Here is a 19,602-nt window from a genome sequence, read left to right as displayed (position 1 = left end):
CGATCATTGCCTGCATCCGTAATGGGTCTGCAACCAAACGACCACCCCTCATCACTGTCAAACACTCCCTGAAACACTTCTGCGAGCAGGCCTTTCTAATCGACCTGGCCGGTGTATCCTGGAATGACATTGACCTCATCCCGTCAGTAGATGATGCCTGGCTATTCTTTAAAAGTGCCTTCCTGACCATCTTAAAGAAGCATGCCCCTCTCAAAAAATGTAGAACTAGGAATAGATATAGTCCTTGGTTCACGCCAGACCTGTCTGCCCTTGACCAGCACAAAAACATCCTGTGGCGTTCTGCATTAGCATCGAATAGTCCCTGTGATGTGCAACTTTTCAGGGAAGTTAGGAACAAATATACACAGGCAGTTAGAAAAGCTAAAGCAAGCTTTTTCAAACAGAAATTTGCATCCTGTAGTACTAACTCAAAAAACTTCTGGGACACTGTAAAGTCCATGGAGAATAAGAGCACCTCCACCCAGCTGCCCACTGCTCAGAGGCTAGGAAACATTGTCACCACCGATAAATCCACTTTAATTGAGAATTTCAATAAGCATTTCTCTACGGCTGGCCATGCTTTCCACATGGCTACCCCTACCCCGGTCAACTGCACGGCACCCTCCACAGCAACCCGCCAAAGCCCCCACTATTTCTCCTTTACCCAAATCCAGATAGCCGATGTTCTGAAAGAGCTGCAAAATCTGGACCCCTACAAATCAGCCGGGCTAGACAATCTGGACCCTCTCTTTCTAAAATTATCTGCCGAAATTGTTGCAACCCCTATTACTAGCCTGTTCAACCTCTCTTTCGTATCGTCTGAGATTCCCAAAGATTGGAAAGCTGCCGCGGTCATCCCCCTCTTCAAAGGGGGTGACACTCTAGACCCAAACTGCTACAGACCTATATCTATCCTACCCTGTCTTTCTAAGGTCTTCGAAAGCCAAGTTAACAAACAGATTACTGACCATTTCGAATCCCACCATACCTTCTCCGCTATGCAATCTGGTTTCAGAGCTGGTCATGGGTGCAAATCAGCCACGCTCAAGGTTCTAAACGACATCATAACCGCCATCAATAAGAGACATTATTGTGCAGCCGTATTCATCGACCTGGCCAAGGCTTTCGATTCTGTCAATCACAACATTCTTATTGGCAGACTCGACAGCCTTGGTTTCTCAAATGATTGCATCGCCTGGTTTACCAACTACTTCTCTGATAGAGTTCAGTGTGTCAAATCGGAGGGCCTGTTGTCTGGACCTCTGACAGTCTCTATGGGTGTGCCACAGGGTTCAATTCTCGGGCCGAGTCTCTTTTCTGTATACATCAATGATGTTGCTCTTGCTGCTGGTGATTCTCTGATCCACCTCTACGCAGACGACACCATTCTGTATACTTCTGGCCCCTCCTTGGACACTGTGTTAACTAACCTCCAGACGAGCTTCAATGCCATTACAACTCTCCTTCCGTGGCCTCCAACTGCTCTTAAACGCAAGTAAAACTAAATGCATGCTTTTCAATCGATCGCTGCCCGCACCTGCTCGTCCGTCCAGCATCACTACTCTGGACGGCTCGGACTTAGAATACGTGGACAACTACAAATACCTGGTTGTCTGGTTAGACTGTAAACTCTCCTTCCAAACTCACATTAAGCATCTCCAATACAAAATTAAATCTAGAATCGGCTTCCTATATCGCAACAAAGCATCCTTCACTCATGCTGCCAAACATACCCTCGTAAAACTGACCATCCTACCGATTCTCGACTTCGGTGATGTCATCTATAAAATAGCTTCTAACACTACTCAACAAACTGGATGCAGTCTATCACAGTGCCATCCGTTTTGTCACCAAAGCCCCATGCACTATCCACCATTCCGACCTGTAAGCTCTCGTTGGTTGGCCCTCGCTTCATACTCGTCCCCAAACCCACTGGCTGCAGGTTATCTACAAGTCTCTGCTAGGTAAAGCCCCACCTTATCTCAGCTCACTGGTCACCATAGCAGCACCCACTTGTAGTACGCGCTCCAGCAGGTATATCTCACTGGTCACCCCAAAGCCAATTCCTCCTTTGGTCGTCTTTCCTTCCAGTTCTCTGCTGCCCATGACTGGAACGAATTGCAAAAGTCTCTGAAGCTGGAGACTCACATCTCCCTCACTAGCTTTAAGCACCAGCTGTCAGAGCAGCTTACAGATCACTACACCTGTACATACAGGGGCTGTTTACAGATGGGATATCTACCTACCTCATCCCCATACTGGTATTTATTTATTTATTTAGCTCCTTTGCACCCCAGTATCTCTACCTGCACATTCATCTTCTGCCGATCTACCATTCCAGTGTTTAATTGCTATATTGTAATTACTTCGCCACCATGGTCTATTTATTTCCTTAACTTACCTCATTTGCACTCACTGTATATAGACTTTTTGTTTTCTTGTTTTTTTTTTTGACTATGTTTTGTTTATTCCATGTGTATCTCTGTGTTGTCGAATTGCTACGCTTTATCTTGGCCAGGTCGCAGTTGCAAATGACAACTTGTTCTCAACTAGCCTACCTGGTTAAATAAAGGTGAAAAAAAATATATATATAGATTATTGGAGGACCAAAAAAGCAGATACCGATTAATCGGGCGATTAAAAAAAAATTCAAATAATGTATTTGTAATAATGACAATCACAACAATACTGAAGGAACACTTATTTTAACTTAATATAATACAGCAATAAAATCAATTTAGCCTCAAGTAAATAATGAAACATGTTCAAATTAGTTTAAATAATGCAAAATCAAAGTGTTGGAGAAGAAAGTAAAAGTGCCATATAAGAAAGCTAACATTTCAGTTCCTTGCTCAGAACATGAGAACATATGAAAGCTGGTGGTTCCTTTTTAACATGAGTCTTCAATATTCCCAGGTAAGAAGTTTTAGGTTGTAGTTATTATAGTAATTATATGACTATTTCCCTCTATACCATTTGTATTTCATTAACCTTTGACTATTGGATGTTCTTATAGGCACTTTAGTATTGCCAGTGTAACAGTATAGCTTCCGTCCCTCTAGTTAGCACGCGCTAACTAGCTAGCCACTTCACTTCGGTTACACCAGCCTCATCTCGGGAGTTGATAGGCTTGAAGTCATTAACAGCGCAATGCTTTGACGCACAACAAAGAGCTGCTGGCAAAATGCACTAAAGTGCTGTTTGAATGAATGTTTACGTGCCTGCTTCTGCCTACCACCACTCAGTTAGATGCTTGTATGCTCAGTCAGATTATATGCAACGCAGGACACGCTAGATAATATCTAGTAATATCATTGACCATGTGTAGTTAACTAGTGATTATGATTGATTGTTTTTTATAAGATAAGTTTAATGCTAGCTAGCAACTTACCTTGGCTTACTGCATTCGCGTAACAGGCAGTCTCCTTGTGGAGTGCAACGAGAGAGAGGCAGGTCGTTATTGCATTGGACTAGTTAACTGTAAGGTTGCAAGATTTGATCGCCCGAGCTGACAAGGTGAAAATCTGTCGTTCTGCCTCTGAACAAGGCAGTTAACCCACCGTTCCTAGGCCGTCATTGAAAATAAGAATGTGTTCTTAACTGACTTGCCTAGTTAAATAAAGGTATAAAAAAAATGTTTTTTTTAAAATATAAAAAAATATTTAAAAACAAATCGGCACCCAAAAATACAGATTTCCGATTATTATGAAAACTTGAAATCGGCCCTAATTAATCGCACATTCCGAATATGAATATGATGTCAGTTCGGTTGTGTCACGCCCTGGCCTTAGTTATCTTTGTTTTCTTTATTATTTTGGTTAGGTCAGGGTGTGACATAGGGGTTTGTATGTTTATGGGGCTTGGCCCTGTCTAGGTAAATTGTATATCTTTGGTTGCCTAGATTGGTTCTCAATTAGAGGCAGCTGTCTATCGTTGTCTCTGATTGGGAACCATATTTAGGCAGCCATATTCTTTGGGTATTTTGTGGGTGATTGTTTCCTGTGTCAGTGTTTGTGCCACACGGGACTGTTTCGGTTAGTTCACGTTTATTGTTTTTTTGTGTTCATGTTGAGTTTTCCTTATTAAAAACCATGGACACCTACCACGCTGCATATTGGTCCGATCCTTGTTTCACCTCTTCAGAGGAAGAGGAGGAAATCTGCCGTGACAGGTTGTCATCTGAGACATTCTCATCAATGATAAGATGACATAAACTCTACAGTGGATAGTCTACACATCAGAGTTATCGGATTCACATGGAATTGTTGTTCAATGTAAATGTTTGAATATTAAATTATTGGGGATGAAATGTGATTTTAGCTTCTAAAATGTGAGATGTGGGTTTTCATAAGATAGGGCTGCTCAATCAGTGGCCCGCCCTGTGAAGCCCTGTGAAGGGACATACAACTTTTCAAACACACCCTCCTCTCCCTTCCTATATAAGCCCTTGACGATAATAGAACTTCCTGTTCCGAGGACTTGAGGACGACGGTCCTATGTCAGAAGGGTTCAGATAACAACTACAGAAGACAACATCTGCGTCAGCTTTGGTTGCGAATGTTATGAAATTTGAACTCTTATTCACTACAGAAGTGATACCTCCTCGCTGTTGAGTTAGCAACAGCAGATGCAAACGAAGGTTAGGAAGAAACAGACAGAGTATCCTGCTATCACACAACAACGTTACTACAATGTATCCAATTGACCACCAGAGACATTCTTCAGAGGACTCGGTTTGGCAACACGGTCTTCCATCTACCACCAACCTACTGAAGCGCAGCTCAGAGTAAATATTTATTGCATTTTCCTTTTCCAAATGGGCGGTAATTTAGAATGCATAAGATACTGTATTTACGATAGCACAACTTCTTCCCTTTGTTCCTCAGTCTTCCCTCTCTTTCACCCAAACCCAGCCCCTTTTCTTTTGTGTAACAAGCTGTCATATCTGTTCCGCCCGCTAGGGACGTTTTCCTTTATGACGTCATTTGTAATCAAGTTATGATTTAATTATGTGTATGTGTAATTCTGTGTGATTAGTTAGGTATTTAGTAAATAAATTATTAAACCCAATTTTGTATTGCTGATTCAAATTGTTAGCCAGGGTTCTTTCAGATGAGACTGAAGTAAGATGACGATTGATATTGACTGCTATTGATGTAAAATATTACTAGGTCTTTAAGAGTTTATTCGGAAGATAACAGCTCCATGAATATTATTTTGTGGTGCCCGACTCTCTAGTTAATTACATTTACATGATTAGCTCAATCAGGTGATATTAATTATGGAGAAATTACTTTACAGAATAGCATGTCATATCACTTAATCCGGCATAGCCAAAGACACGACAGTGGTGACCTAACATAATCGTTTGTGGTGCTTTTGCTTTAAAGCATTTTTTAATTCAGACACTGTGGCTGGATTAACGAGAATTGTATCTTTAAAATGGTGTAAGATACTTGTATGTTTGAGCAATTTTAATTATGAGATTTTTGTTTCGAATTTGGTGCCCTGCACTTTCACTGAGTGTTGGCGAGGTGGGACGCTAGCGGTTAACACAGTGTCCAAAGAAGGGCCAGATGTATACAGAATGGTGTCCTCTGCGTAGAGTTGGATCAAGGCATCACCCGCAGCAAGAGCGGCATCATTGACATATACAGAGAAAAGAATCGGCCCGAGATTTGAACCCTGTGGTACCCCCATAGAGACTGCCAGAGGTCCGGACAACAGGCCAGGTCGATGAAGACGGCTGCACAGTAGTGTCTTTAATCGATGGCGGTTATGATATTGTTTAGTACCTGGAGCGTGGCTGAGGTGCACCCGTGACCAGCTCGGAAACCGGATTGCACAGCGGAGAAAGTACGGTGGGATTCTAAATGGTCAGTGATCTGTTAACTTGGCTTTCGAAGACTTTAGAAAGGCAGGACAGGGTGGATATAGGTCTGTAACAGTTTGGGTCTAGAGTGTCACCCCTTTTTGAAGAGGGGGATGACCGCGGAAGCTTGGACAATATGAAAGAGGTTGAACAGACTAGTAATAGGGTTTGCAACAATGGCGGTGGATAATTTCAGAAAGAGCAGGTCCAGATTGTCTAGTCCAGCTGATTTGTACGGGTCCAGGTTTTGCAGCTCATTCAGAACAGCAGCTATCTGGATTTGGGTGAAAGAGAAGCTGGGGAGGCTTGGGCAAGTAGCTGCGGGGGGTGCGGAGCTGTTGGCCGGGGTTGGGGTAGCCAGGAGGAAAGCATGGCCAGCCTAGAGAAATGCTTCTTGAAATTCTCGATTATCGTGGATTTATCGGTGGTGACAGTGTTTCCTAGCCTCAGTGCAGTGGGCAGCTGGGAGGATGTGCTCTTATTATCCATGGATTTTACAGTGTCCCAAAACTAGGTGGAGTTAGAGCTACAGGATGCAAATTTATGTTTGAAAAAGCTAGCCTTTGCTTTCCAGGTTCCTCCTCTTCTTCCTCCTCCTTTTTCGATGAAAAAGTAATCTCTCCCTCCTCCTCTTTCACACCTATTGTTGTTCTTCTGGAAGGTTCTCCCATCTCCACAGATGAACTTTGGAGCTCTGTCAGAGTGACCATCGGGTTCTTGGTCACCTCCCCGATCAATGCCCTTCTCCCCCGATTGCTCAGTTTGGCTGGGTGGCCAGCTCTAGGAAGAGTCTTGGTGGTTCCAAACTTCTTCCATTTAAAAATGGAGGCCACTGTGTTCTTGGGGACATTCAATGCTGCACAATTTTTTTGGTACCCTTCCCCAGATCTGTGCCTCAATACAATCCTGTCTCAGAGCTCTATGGACAATTCCTTTGACCTCATGGCTTGGTTTTTGCTCTGACATGCACTGTGAACTGTGAGACCTTATATAGACAGGCGTGTGCCTTCCAAATCATGTCCAATCAATTGCATTTACCACAAGTGGACTCCAATCAAGTTGTAGAAACATCTCAAGGATGATCAATGGAATCAGGATGCATCTGAGCTCAATATCGAGTCTCATAGCAAACGGTCTTGGTTGTTTTTGGTTGGTCATTATGGCTTACAGTGTGTAGATTGATGAGGGGGGAAAATGATTCAATTTTAGTAACGTAACAAAATGTGTAAAAAAGTGAAGGGGTCTGAATACTTAACTGTATACCACTGGCAGAGTTTTCTACCAGTCAAAACCACTGATACAGGTGCCCCTCCACTCTGGTGGAATGGATCATGTCTACAGTGAAAACTAGATTCAAATACATAGATGTGTGTGTATGTTGTGAAATTGTTAGATAATACTTGTTAGATATTACTGCACTGTCATGGCTAGAACCACAAGCATTTTGCTACACCCGCAATAACATCTGCTAAACATGTGTATGTGACCAATAAAATGTTATTCGATTTTGATTTTTTTTTAAACGTCCTTTTTATCAATGGTGTTTTTTGCTGGAGTCAAAATGACTCCAAAGGATTTTAATTTGTTAAAAGTCCATATTGATACATAAACACTAAACCGTTATTTAGATTGATTAAGAACAAGTTGATTGACAAAGTCATGGAAATTTGAAACAATTGAATAAACCACATTTTTGGCTATGATAAAAGATATGCCTCTGGGGTCAAAATGATCCATATCAGAAGTATGGTTCAATGCAAATATGTAGTGGGTGTAAAGTTTGTTTTAAATTCTAACTAATTAATATACTACTTAACATTTGTGAAATAAATGAAAAATAAACGTTTGGTTCCTCAGCTGCGTTGCCCACTCCAGTCAGCAGATGGCGATGTACGTCTTTTAGGTTCAGGAGACGCTGCCAGTGTGACGTATAATCTAGTGGACGGGACGCTTCTTCTACAACAACAGCTAGTCAGACACCTCCGTAGCTTTCTAGCAAACATAGCTACAACATTCACGCTCTTTACACGGTTTTTGTGTATTTTAGTTGCTGTGTGTGAAAACACACTTCTGTCGTATGTACTTGTTGGCCCATTTAATTATATATTGACGTTGTTTGTCAGCTAGCTGGTTTGGTTTTCTAAGTTAGCTTAGAACTAGGCTAGTCGCTAATGCTAGCTAGCTAACATCTCCGACCATGAGTTCACTAAGCCACTCTCCTCTTGATAAAGATGAGGTCGGCTGGGCGGAGAGAGAAACTCTCGTGAAAGAGGAAGAGGAGGATGTCACAGTACAAAAACAAGTAGAGGGTGAGGCTGTTACCGTGAAAGAAGAAGAGAAAGACGTTTCAGTGAAAGAAGAGGAATACTCGTTCAGAGTGAAAGAAGAGGAGGATGTTACAGTAAAAGAAGAGGAGAAAGAGGAGGATGCAGTTTTTGGAGTGAAGGAGGGGAACATGACTGTCACATTGAAAGAGGAGAAGGAGGAGGTAGAGGAGGTTGGAGATCTGTTTAACACCAGTAAGTACCGTCTCTGCAGTCGTTGAACCAATATGCAGTAAAGGGGTTCTACACTTTAATGTTGTTCTGTAGGAATGGCTGAAGCTACACTGTAACGTGTAGAACACGGATATCTGGGCCCGGTTTCCCAAACGCATCTTAAGGCATCCAATGGTTCTAACGATGAATTTAGCCGTAAGATGGTTTTGAGAAACCGTTCCCTTATTAACACTACCAAGTATTGTCTTAAAAACAGAGGCACGAACTCTGCAGTTGAACTGATGTTTGGTGTTAAAGCGGAAATCTGCAATTGCTACATCAATATTGTGACTTTTAAATTATTTACTTATAGCCATTGACTCTTGAAGAATATAACACATGCTTCATGAGCTTAGTTCAACTGTTGTACCCAATCAGATCCCCAAATAAGCTTTTTTTTACTCTAATGTTTAGAAACAATGTAAACTAACACATGGTTAAAACTATAATGTTGATATCATGGATGGTCAGTCCTTGTATCCAATACGTCTGTCCTTCTGTAGTTACAACCCCATAATTATCTTATTACCAAAACAGTGGTGGAATGACAGATTTTTTATTGTTTGAACTAGAGGTCGACCGATTTTTTCGGAATGGCCGATTAATTAGGCCCAATTTCAAGTTTTCATAACAATCGGAAATCGGTATTTTTGGATACCGATTTGGCCCGAATATTTGTTACTTTTATTTCATCTTTATTTAACTAGGAAAGTCGATTACGAACAAATTCTTATTTTCAATGACTGCATAGGAATGGTGGGTTAACTGCCTCGTTCAGGGGCAGAACAACTGATTTTCAACCTTACAGTTAACTAGTCCAACGCTATAACGACCTGCCTCCCGTTGCATTCCACAAGGAGCCTGCCTGTTATGTGAATGCAGTAAGCCAAGGTAAGTTGCTAGCTAGCATTAAACTAGTTAACTACACATGGTTGATGATATTACTAGAAATTATATTACTAGAAATTATCTAACGTGTCCTGCGTTGCATATAATCTGACTGAGCGTACAAGTATCTAAGTATCTGACTGAGCGGTGGTAGGCAGAAGCAGGCGCGTAAACATTCATTCAAACAGCACTTTCGTGCATTTTGCCAGCAGCTCTTCGTTGTGCATCAAGCATTGCGCTGTTTATGACTTTAAGCCTATCAACTCCCGAGATGAGGCTGGTGTAACCGAAGTGAAATGGCTAGCTAGTTAGCATGCGCTAATAGCGTTTCAAACGTCACTCGCTCTGAGACTTGGAGTAGTTGTTCCCCTTGCTCTGCATGGGTAACGCTGCTTCGAGGGTGGCTGTTGTCGTTGTGTTCCTGGTTCAAGCCCAGGGAGAAGAGGGACAGAAGCTATACTGTTACACAGGCAATACTAAAGTGCCTATAAGAACATCCAATAGTCAAAGGTTAATGAAATACAAATGGTATAGAGGGAAATAGTCCTTAAATTCCTATAATAACTACAACCTAAAACATCTTACCTGGGAATATTGAAGACTCATGTTAAAAGGAACCACCAGCTTTCATATGTTCTCATGTTCTGAGCGAGGAACTTAAACGTTAGCTTTTTTACATGGCACATATTGCACTTTTACTTTCTTCTCCAACACTTTGTTTTTGCATTATTTAAACCAAATTGAACATGTTTCATTATTTATTAGACGCTAAATTGATTTTATTGATGTATTATATTAAGTTAAAGTAAGTGTTCCTTCAGTATTGTTGTAATTGTCATTATTACAAATAAAATAAAAATTGGTATCTGCTTTTTTGGTCCTCCAATAATCGGTATCGGCATCAGCGTTGAAAAATCAATATCGGTCGACCTCTAGTTTGAACTGCAGTTTGCCGGGTTGTGTGTTTTTTTTTAAACAGCAACAAAATGGCTGCCTAGAGACTTGGTTTGGTAAACAACTGAGGGATGGGAGAAGGTGAAATGTAACCACTCTCACATTCATAGAGAACGCTATTGTAGAAACCGTAACCCAACACCTCCCTACCTCGTCAAGAAGTTCAGACATCTTGGCGTAACAGTTATAAGGTGTTAACTTGACAGTCGCTGGACCCAGGTTTGAGTTCAGCTCAGGGCTACTCCCTGAATTCACTACACTATGAATACAAGAACTGGCCATCCATGATGCCATAATGATAGTTTGACCAGGTTTCTAGGCTATATAGTATATTCTAGAATTCATCCATGATGTCATAATGATAGTTTAACCAGGTTTCTAGGATATATAGTATATTCTAGAATTCATCCATGATGTCATAATGATAGTTTAACCAGGTTTCTAGGATATATAGTATATTCTAGAATTCATCCATGATGTCATAATGATAGTTTAAACAGGTTTCTAGGCTATATATATATTCTAGAATTGCCAGTGAAGATTTCCTATGGAGGCAAATTATTAGAGCTGTTGATAAGTCATTGTATAATCAGCCAATTTTTTTTTTCATGCCCTTACATTAAAGGCAAGACATACATAGATTCAATTACATTCATGAATTGGTTTGAAACATTTGCTTTAATCCCTTCTCAAAGTTGTTGCCTTGACGGATTTGTATGAAACAACATTTTTTGTATTTATTTAAATGTAACCTTTATTTAACTAAGCAAGTCAGTTTAGAACAAATTCTTATTTACAATGACTGCCTACCCCGGACGACGCTGGGCCAATTGTGCGCCGCCCTATGGGACTCCCAATCACGGTCGGTTGTAATAAAACCTGGATTTGATCCAGGGTGTCTGATGTGGTGCCTCAAGCCCTGAGATCCCGTGTCCTCTGCACCACCTGGGAGTCCCAAAATCATGTTCTAGTGCTGTCTCTAACTAAAATACATCTTGGTCAACCAAGTGTTCTCTCTACCAATCGCCCCATGTGTTTTTATAAAATCAAATATACGTACTGAACTTGTCTGATGCTTTAACCTGTCTGGCACCAGCGTCCCACCTCGACAACAGCAAGTGAAATTGTATGGCGGCAAATTCAAAACAACAGAAATCCCATAATTAAAATTCCTCAAACATACAAGTATTATACACCATTTTAAAGATAAACTTCTTGCAAATCCAACCAGTGTATGATTTCAAAAATGCTTTATGGCGAAAGCACACCATCTGACTATGTTAGGTCAGCGCCTAGTCACAGAAAACCAGCCATTTTCCAGCCAAGGAGAGGGCTCACAAAAGTCAGAAATAGCTATTAAATTTGTCACTAACCTTTGATGATCTTCATCAGATGGCACTCACAGGACTTCATGTGTCTTTTGTTTGATAATGTCCCTCTTTATGTCCAAAAACCCCAGTTGAAATTGGCGCGTTATGTACAGTAATCATTGTCTCAAACAAACATCCGGTGAAATTTCAGAGAGCCAAATCAAATTGCAGAAATACTCATCATAAACATTGATGAAAAATACAAGTTTTATACATAGGATTAAAGATAAACGTCTTGTTAATCCAGCCGCTGTGTCAGATTTCAAAAAGGCTTTACGAAGAAAGCACACCATGCGATTGTTAGGTCAGTGCCTAGCCACAGAGAACCATATAGCCATTTTCCAACCAAGGAGAGGTGTCACAAAAGTCAGAAACAGTGTTGAAATTAGTCACTTACCTTTGATCTTCATCTGGTGGCACTCCCAGGTATTCATGTTAGACAATAAATGTTCGTTTTGTTCGATAATGTCCCTTTTTATGCCCAAAAACCTCAGTTTTGTTGGTGCGTTTAGTTCAGTAATCAAAAGGCACAATGCGCGCTCACAACATCAGACGAATAGTTTTAAAAAGTACAATAAAAGTTTGTAGAAACATGTCAAACGATGTTTAAAATCAATCCTCGGGTTGTTTTTGTCATAAATATTTAATAATATTTCATCCGGACAAAAGCTTCGTCAAAAGAAAAGGTAAACAAGAAATGCGGGCTCCCAATCTTGGCTCATGGCTAGAAATATCCGCTGTTCACTCATTGAAAATGCTGTATCTCCCTCATTTTTCAGAGTAAAGGCCTGAAACAATGCCTAAAGACTGGCCACATGTAGAAGAAGCCATAGCGATCGTGAACTGGGTCCTACGTCTTTGTATGGTGGATAGGCTTTCAATGGCAAAACAGCCTTTCAAAATAATAGTACTTCCTGGATGGATTTTCCTCGGGTTTTCGCCTGCCATATCTGTTCTGTTATACTCACAGACATTATTTTAACAGTTTTGGAAACTTGTGTGTTTTCTATCCAAATCTACTGATTATATGCATATCCTAGCTTCTCGGCCTGATTAGCAGGCAGTTTAATTTAGGCATGCTTTTCATCCAAAATTCCGAATGCTGCCCTCTACCCTAGTGAAGTTAAGCATTCTGTTTGATTAAATAATTAAGACACACAAATGACTCGAAGTCATAACTAGAGGGAGCCGGTCGTAAACATAACCCGACCAGAGGGAGCCGGTCGTCAACATAACCCGACCAGTGGGAGCCGGTCGTCAACATAACCCGACCAGAGGGAGCCGGTCGTCAACATAACCCGACCAGAGGGAGCCGGTCGTCAACATAACCCGACCAGAGGGAGCCGGTCGTCAACATAACCCGACCAGAGGGAGCCCCCCCTCCACTGCTGGACTTCGTAAATTCTGCCGTTCTGCACATGAAGTTTGCAGTAATAGACTAATAGTCTACAGATAGACTAATAGACGACACCATTAGTCTGCAACCTTTTCCAGTTGGAGTGCCAATTTATCTGACCATTTCTGCTAATCTGTGTGCCAGTTAAGATTTTCATTTGCACATTTTCGTGGAACAGTTTAATTTAATTTATAATAGCATCTCAAAATTATTGTCTGTGATTAATCTATCTAAATTAATAGTTTATAGTAGTTCCCCCCCTTAAAAGACCTAGATGCACTATTGTAAAGTGGCTGTTCCACTGGATGTCATAAGGTGAAAGCACCAATTTGTAAGTCGCTCTGGATAAGAGCGTCTGCTAAATGACTTAAATGTAAATGTTAAATGTAAATCTAAATGAAAATTATAGAAATCTAAAAGTAACTTTTATTGCCATTGCCAACTATGTAAAAAAAAATAGCCTACATAAAGTCAACAAATAAAAACATTGCATCCTGCAGGTAGAAAATATCCTGATAAAAGTAAATATCCTAGAAATCACATTGGCTTCAAATGGCCTGTCTTCAACCAACTTGAAACATTGTATCAACTATCAACTGGGTCAGGAAACTCGGATAACAAGCTTGCGACATTGTAAAACATATTCTCAGCCCTCAGTTTCCCGCGCCATTGAGTTCTGGACAGACACAGCTGTAGGCTATTTTATGACATTTCCACTGGATCAGAGCATTACATTTTTCCCTTTCATGCCGAGTGGTTATCGAAAGGGTAAGAGCTGGAAATCTTTTACCATTGTCATTCGCAATTGATTTTGATTAGACTTTGTTTACTTGCTGTTTGAGGTGAAGAAACATTTGCTTTGAGAACCTCCACAACTCATTAGTGGTGCAGCGTTAAGACAATCAGAAATACTACCAGACATCCTCAAATGGGCACATTTATAGGTCTACATTTGCGCGCAGGCCAGATAGACTAGTCCTACTTCTCTGTGGGTAATCAGGTGTATGTCCTTACTCAACATAGACCGAATTGTTTCAAACAAGACAATTAATAAATTGACAAAACTGACGCATCTTGCGAAGTAAGGTCTGGGTGGTCTGCCATGGGTCGTTTCATTTAGTATCCGTTTGGGTCGGCATGGGGAATGATTTTATTTCCCCATAGTATGTTGTACCGAAGTTGACTGACCGAAAGGGAGTGTAACTTTATGACTATAATTACTGCTCCCTGAAGGAGGGAAATGAATTACAAAACCTGATTGGCCCCACCCCTTCCTGGGTCGTTGAAGAGCGGTATTAAATTGAAGAAATAAACCCGAGCCTCACGCTCATCACCTGTGGAAGGCAGGGCTTCCAGCAAGGTCTGGATTTAATAGTAAGTTGTACCTAGTTTCCCTCCTTCAGGGAACAGTAGTTATAGTCATGAAGTTAAGCTTGTCATATGATGAACTTCAACTTAAACACTCAATCTTGCTGTGGGACAGTTTTTTGTATTCAGATCTCTGAAATGCACTCTAACCACGTAACATTTAGTGTGTCCCTATGTTACACTGGGAAAACAGTTTTCATGGGCACAGAAATTGTAAATAATTTGAGTTTGCTAAATCCAATGGTTCTATCCGAGAGTCACCTTAACTTTATTGACAACACCCAAATCAATACTGTCATTTATGTTGTTGTTAGGGGAAGTTATGGGCCAATTTGTTCGACACTTATATTAAGTATAAAGCAGTTGATTTGCATCAATAACACACAGGACATTCAAGCATGCCTTACAATTATAATCCAAAGTAGTGTGAAATGCACTCATAAGCAACCTGTAAATGGAGGCTTTTTTTGCTGTCAGCCTATGAGAACTCCCCTGAGTTTCCCCCACTGTGGTGAATTCGTAAATAGACACAGAGCTTAAAGATAAACTTCTCCTTAATGCAACCGCTGTGTCAGATTTCAAAAAAGCTTTACCCGCGAAAGCACACCATGCGATAATCTGAGTACAGCGCTCAAGCCATACAGATACCCGGCAAGTTGTGGAGTCAACAAAGGTCAGAAATAGCGTTATAAATATTCACTTACCTTTGATCTTCATCGGAATGCACTCTCAAGAATCCCAGTTCCACAATAAATTTTTATTTTGTTCGATAAAGTCCATAATTTATGTCCAAATACCTCCTTTTTTTCGGGCGTTTAGTTCACTAATCCAAATGCACAAAGCGCGGGCACTAAGTCCAGATGAAAAGTCAAAAAAGTTCCATTAAAGTTTGTAGAAACATGTCAAATGATGTATATAATCAATCTCTAGGATTTTTAAAATCATAAATCTTCATTAATATTCCAACCAGACAATTCCGTTGTCATTAGAAAGGAAAGGCAACGGAGCTCGAGCGATAAACGACTCATGGCTTTCAGCTGAGCCACTAACTCTGAGTGGTCTTATTCTCTCCCCTTTCACAATAGAATCCTGAAACAACTTTCTAAAGACTGTTGACATCTAGTGGAAGCCATAAGAAGTGCAATCTGACCCCATTTACACTGGATATTGGAAAACTACAAACCTCAGATTTCCCACTTGCTGATTGGATTTTTCTCAGGTTTCCGCCTGCCATATGAGTTCTGTTATACTCACAGACATCATTCAATCAGTTTTAGAAACGTCAAAGTGTTTTCTATCCGAATCAACTAATAATATGCATATCCTAGCTTCTGGGCCTGAGTAGCAGGCAGTTTACTCTGGGCACGCTTTTCATCCGGACGTGAAAATACTGCCCCCTATCCCAAATAAGTTAATGTGAGTTTCCTTGAGTAGCACTCCTGATCTTGCACTGATAGTGTGCTGTAATATTCAGAATACATTGTGAAAAACGAAAATCTTCACTCACCATTTTTGTTCCAGGCAGATATACTACATCCGTAACTAGCGGTTTCCTCATTAGCAAGGAGGAGTTTCTGCAATCAGATTGTGTGCGTATCGCCCTGGTACCGCAATTTTATTAAACACAGAAAGGGGCCTATATTGGAGACCAAAAGTCGTCTGGCACACTGCTTAGGGGTTCAGCAACTGTAATAACTTTCTTCTAGCCTACAATCATCGATGTTATTACTAATGTGAGAATAAGACAAAATAGGACTTTCTCACTTGACTGTCTTAAGACAAAATATGACTTTTCTTTCTCATTTTAAGACGATTGTCAAATAATTTTAACATTCATTACAGATGTCAATTGTTGTACAACATGGCATCGCTGTTGGCAACCCCTTTTACAGTGTATTTCTGCTGTTGTGGGCCTTTAACCATCTGTCTGACTTTGTCGTTCACACAGGAGAGAGACGAGACTATCGTGGATCCTCTCGGGAGCCTCAACAACATCATGATGCTGACGAGGCAGAGAAGAGTCTCTCCACATCAGAACACCTCAAGAAACACCAGCAGAAACCCACAGGAAAGAAATCTCACTGCTGCTCTGACTGTGGGAAATGTTGCAAATCTTCATCAGAATTTAAAATACACCAGCGAGTACACACAGGAGAGAAATCTCACCACTGTTTTTACTGTGGGAAGAGTTACTCATGTTCAGATTCACTAAAAGTACACCAGAGAATTCACACAGGAGAGAAACCTTATAGCTGTGATCAATGTGGGAAGAGTTTTACTCAGTCAGGCTGTCTGGTAGTGCACCAGAGAACACACACAGGAGAGAAACCTAACCACTGCTCTGACTGTGGGAAAAGTTTCTCAAGATTAGATTCACTAAAAGTACACCAAAGAATTCACACAGGAGAGAAAAATTTCCGCTGCTCTTACTGTGGGAAACATTACTCAAGGTTAAATTCACTACAAGGACACCTGAGAATTCACACTGGAGAGAAATCTTATAGCTGTGATCAATGTGGGAAGAGTTTTGCTCAGTCAGGCAACCTGCTAGTGCACCAGAGAACACACACAGGAGATAAACCTTATGGCTGTGATCAATGTGGGAAGAGTTTTACTCAGTCAGGCAGCCTGAAATCACACCAGAGAATACACACTGGAGAGAAACCTTATGGCTGTGATCAATGTGGGAAGAGTTTTACTCAGTCAGGCAGCCTGATAGTGCACCAAAGAGCACACACCGGAGAGAAACCTTATGGCTGTGATCAATGTGGGAAGAGGTTTGTTGCATCTAACTATCTGACTACACATCAGCGAACACACACAGAGCAATCTTATAGCTGTAATCAATGTGGGAAGAGTTTTACTCAGCCAAACACTCTGATAGTACATCTGAGAACACACACAGGAGAGAAACCTCATGGCTGTGATCAATGTGGGAAGAGATACTCTGATAAAAGATCTCTGATAAAACATCAGACAATACATACCTGAACGAGTTGTTTCATGATATCAATGAAATAATGTCACAATGTAGAACCCTAAATGTTTGCCCCCTGTTCTATTGATTTGATGATGGAAAATCCAGGCTCTGAAATGAATGAGTACTATTTATATGATTTAACAAAGTGAGTAACAAAAAGAGTTGTGTTATACTTACCACGTTAGTGACCCACTTGAATCAAAATGCAGCACTTAAATGTAGCAAGCTCTTTTCTAGAAATTGTCCTCTAACCAGTGATGTACACATTATTCACAGATTCTGTGTGGTTTCTGAGCTGTTAATTTTAACATGATGTCCCCCCCTCTCTTGCGCAATATGAGTGATGACAAATACGTGTTGTTTTTCTCTTAGTGTTGGGGACCCATAAACTCAAAATGTAGCTGACTGTCTTCTCCAGGTTGTCCTCTAACCAGGGTGGTAAAATATATCTCCCATTTCCATGTTTTTGTTGTTGTGTTAGTTTCAACAGCACGTACAATCTGAATTCCCCCCTAATCGATATCAGTGATTTAGTTTCAATGTACTTGCAGCCTATACACATGGACGCAGTATAATAAATTGGTCTATAATCAATTTTCTTAACAATCCTACATCACTCCATGACAACATTCAAATACTAATTGTCTTTATTCCACTACTGAAGAAGCATGTCTCAAATCACCTCATATTTCAAACATCCAGCCTGACAAAAAATACATGTTTTATTATTCCATGCCTCCCCATTCAGAAAGAAGCTCTGCAGTGAGGTGGAAAGTTACTACGGATATTGCAGGAGTTTCCTCTTGAAATCATGTCCGTGGTAAGGACAACTTGGTTGCTGATTGTCTCAAGGGTGGCAGTCAAAAAGTTTTGTGTTTAGCCAGTGCGTTGCCATGGATCACAATTTATTTTGACTGCACATTTTTCTTTATTGGAGATGAGTTTTGTTTGGGCTCCTTCCAAGGGGACGAGATACTACGGATATTAAGGAGAGTTCTAGAAACGAGTGAGTTTTAGAAAGAGGAGTTCTAGAAGCTAAAGAGTTTTAGGATTCTATAGAAAGAAAAAGGAGAAAAAAATAATACGATTGTATATTAATATTTAGAAATACGTGTTTTTTCTTAATTGTTGACAGCCAGTAGACACCATGTTTATATTGGTGAAGGTGAAGCATTGTAGTTGATTATCATGTGAAATTGAAGTTTTTTTCTGTTGGTAAGCAAACTTGTCCAACAAAAATATAGGATATATTTGTTTTCTTAAGGGGGAAGGTGTTACAGGCTTTGGTTTTTCCATTTATGCTTTGAGGTTGGACTTTAGCACGTATAGCTCGTTAATACGTAGGACGCACTGATTGGTGTCACCTCGTTAGTCAGTATGTGTTACACCTGTGCTGGCTTGTCCATCTCGTTAGTGGGAAGGTGTTTCACCTGAGCTGGTCCAGGTTTTATTTAAGAGTGTCTGGCCCAGTGCTCCAGTTGTCTTGATAAATGTGGAGAGTCAACACCTTTTAGTTGAGCCACCTTTTTGGTTTGCTTCCTGTCTTTTAGTTTGTTGTGGGTTTTTCTTCTTGGGCAGATTTAGTGGGTGTCATGGTTGCTGTCAGTGACTCTTTGTTAGTTCCCTCTTCTATTTAAGTGACATTTCTGGTTTTCCTGCTGGGGAACGTAATAACAAACAATGTAGTAAAACAAACGTATATTTTGGGTTGGAGGTTGCATCAAATTTTTTATATTTTAATCAATGGCATTTCCTTAGAATGCTCATTAGACTTCCAGTTGTTAGTCTTGTTTTATATCCTCATGTATGTTGTGTACTAAATATTGTTTATTTCCTGTGAAGCCATCACCTTCCATCCATGTCTGAAATGTGCTGTTTAAATAAAGCTTAATTTTATTTGAACAAACAAATGAACTCATTGACTGACCAAGACTCTTGCCAAACCAATGAACAAATATGTTTAAAAGCAACACATTTCTTGGTCCATCTTAATATGAAAAACAGTTTAAGCCTGCTGAAGATGTGGTGGAGTGGTAAACACCACCCCCGGCTCTACCAGGGTGTTGAGGTGGTCTCCCACAGCTCTGCTTATGTCATGTTCTGTGGCCTTGCTGTTCTATTTCTTGACTGCCCCTGCAACACAGAAACACATTTAGTCATATTATATACAACACTCAGGCCCGGTTTCACATAAAAGGCTTAAGTTTAGTCCCAGACCAAAATGCTTGTTTGAGCTG

At 40.6% G+C, this 19,602-nt stretch overlaps 1 protein-coding gene across 1 annotated transcript in view; it reads left to right on the top strand.

Annotated features, from left to right (window-relative positions):
• Positions 1-19,275, top strand: part of LOC135563494 (zinc finger protein 850-like) — a 64,241-nt gene extending 44,966 nt beyond the window's left edge. Inside the window, exons 3-4 of the mRNA XM_065006142.1 lie at positions 8,055-8,391; positions 16,334-19,275. Coding sequence (XP_064862214.1) covers positions 8,055-8,391; positions 16,334-17,376 — 1,380 coding nt within the window. The 3' untranslated portion in view covers positions 17,377-19,275. The remainder of the gene's footprint in view (positions 1-8,054; positions 8,392-16,333) is intronic.
• The last annotated feature ends 327 nt before the right edge of the window (positions 19,276-19,602 follow it).

Source organism: Oncorhynchus nerka, linkage group LG21 (genome assembly GCF_034236695.1).
Source record: "Oncorhynchus nerka isolate Pitt River linkage group LG21, Oner_Uvic_2.0, whole genome shotgun sequence".
Lineage (NCBI taxonomy): Eukaryota > Metazoa > Chordata > Actinopteri > Salmoniformes > Salmonidae > Oncorhynchus > Oncorhynchus nerka.
This window is presented reverse-complemented; position numbering and strand designations above follow the sequence as displayed.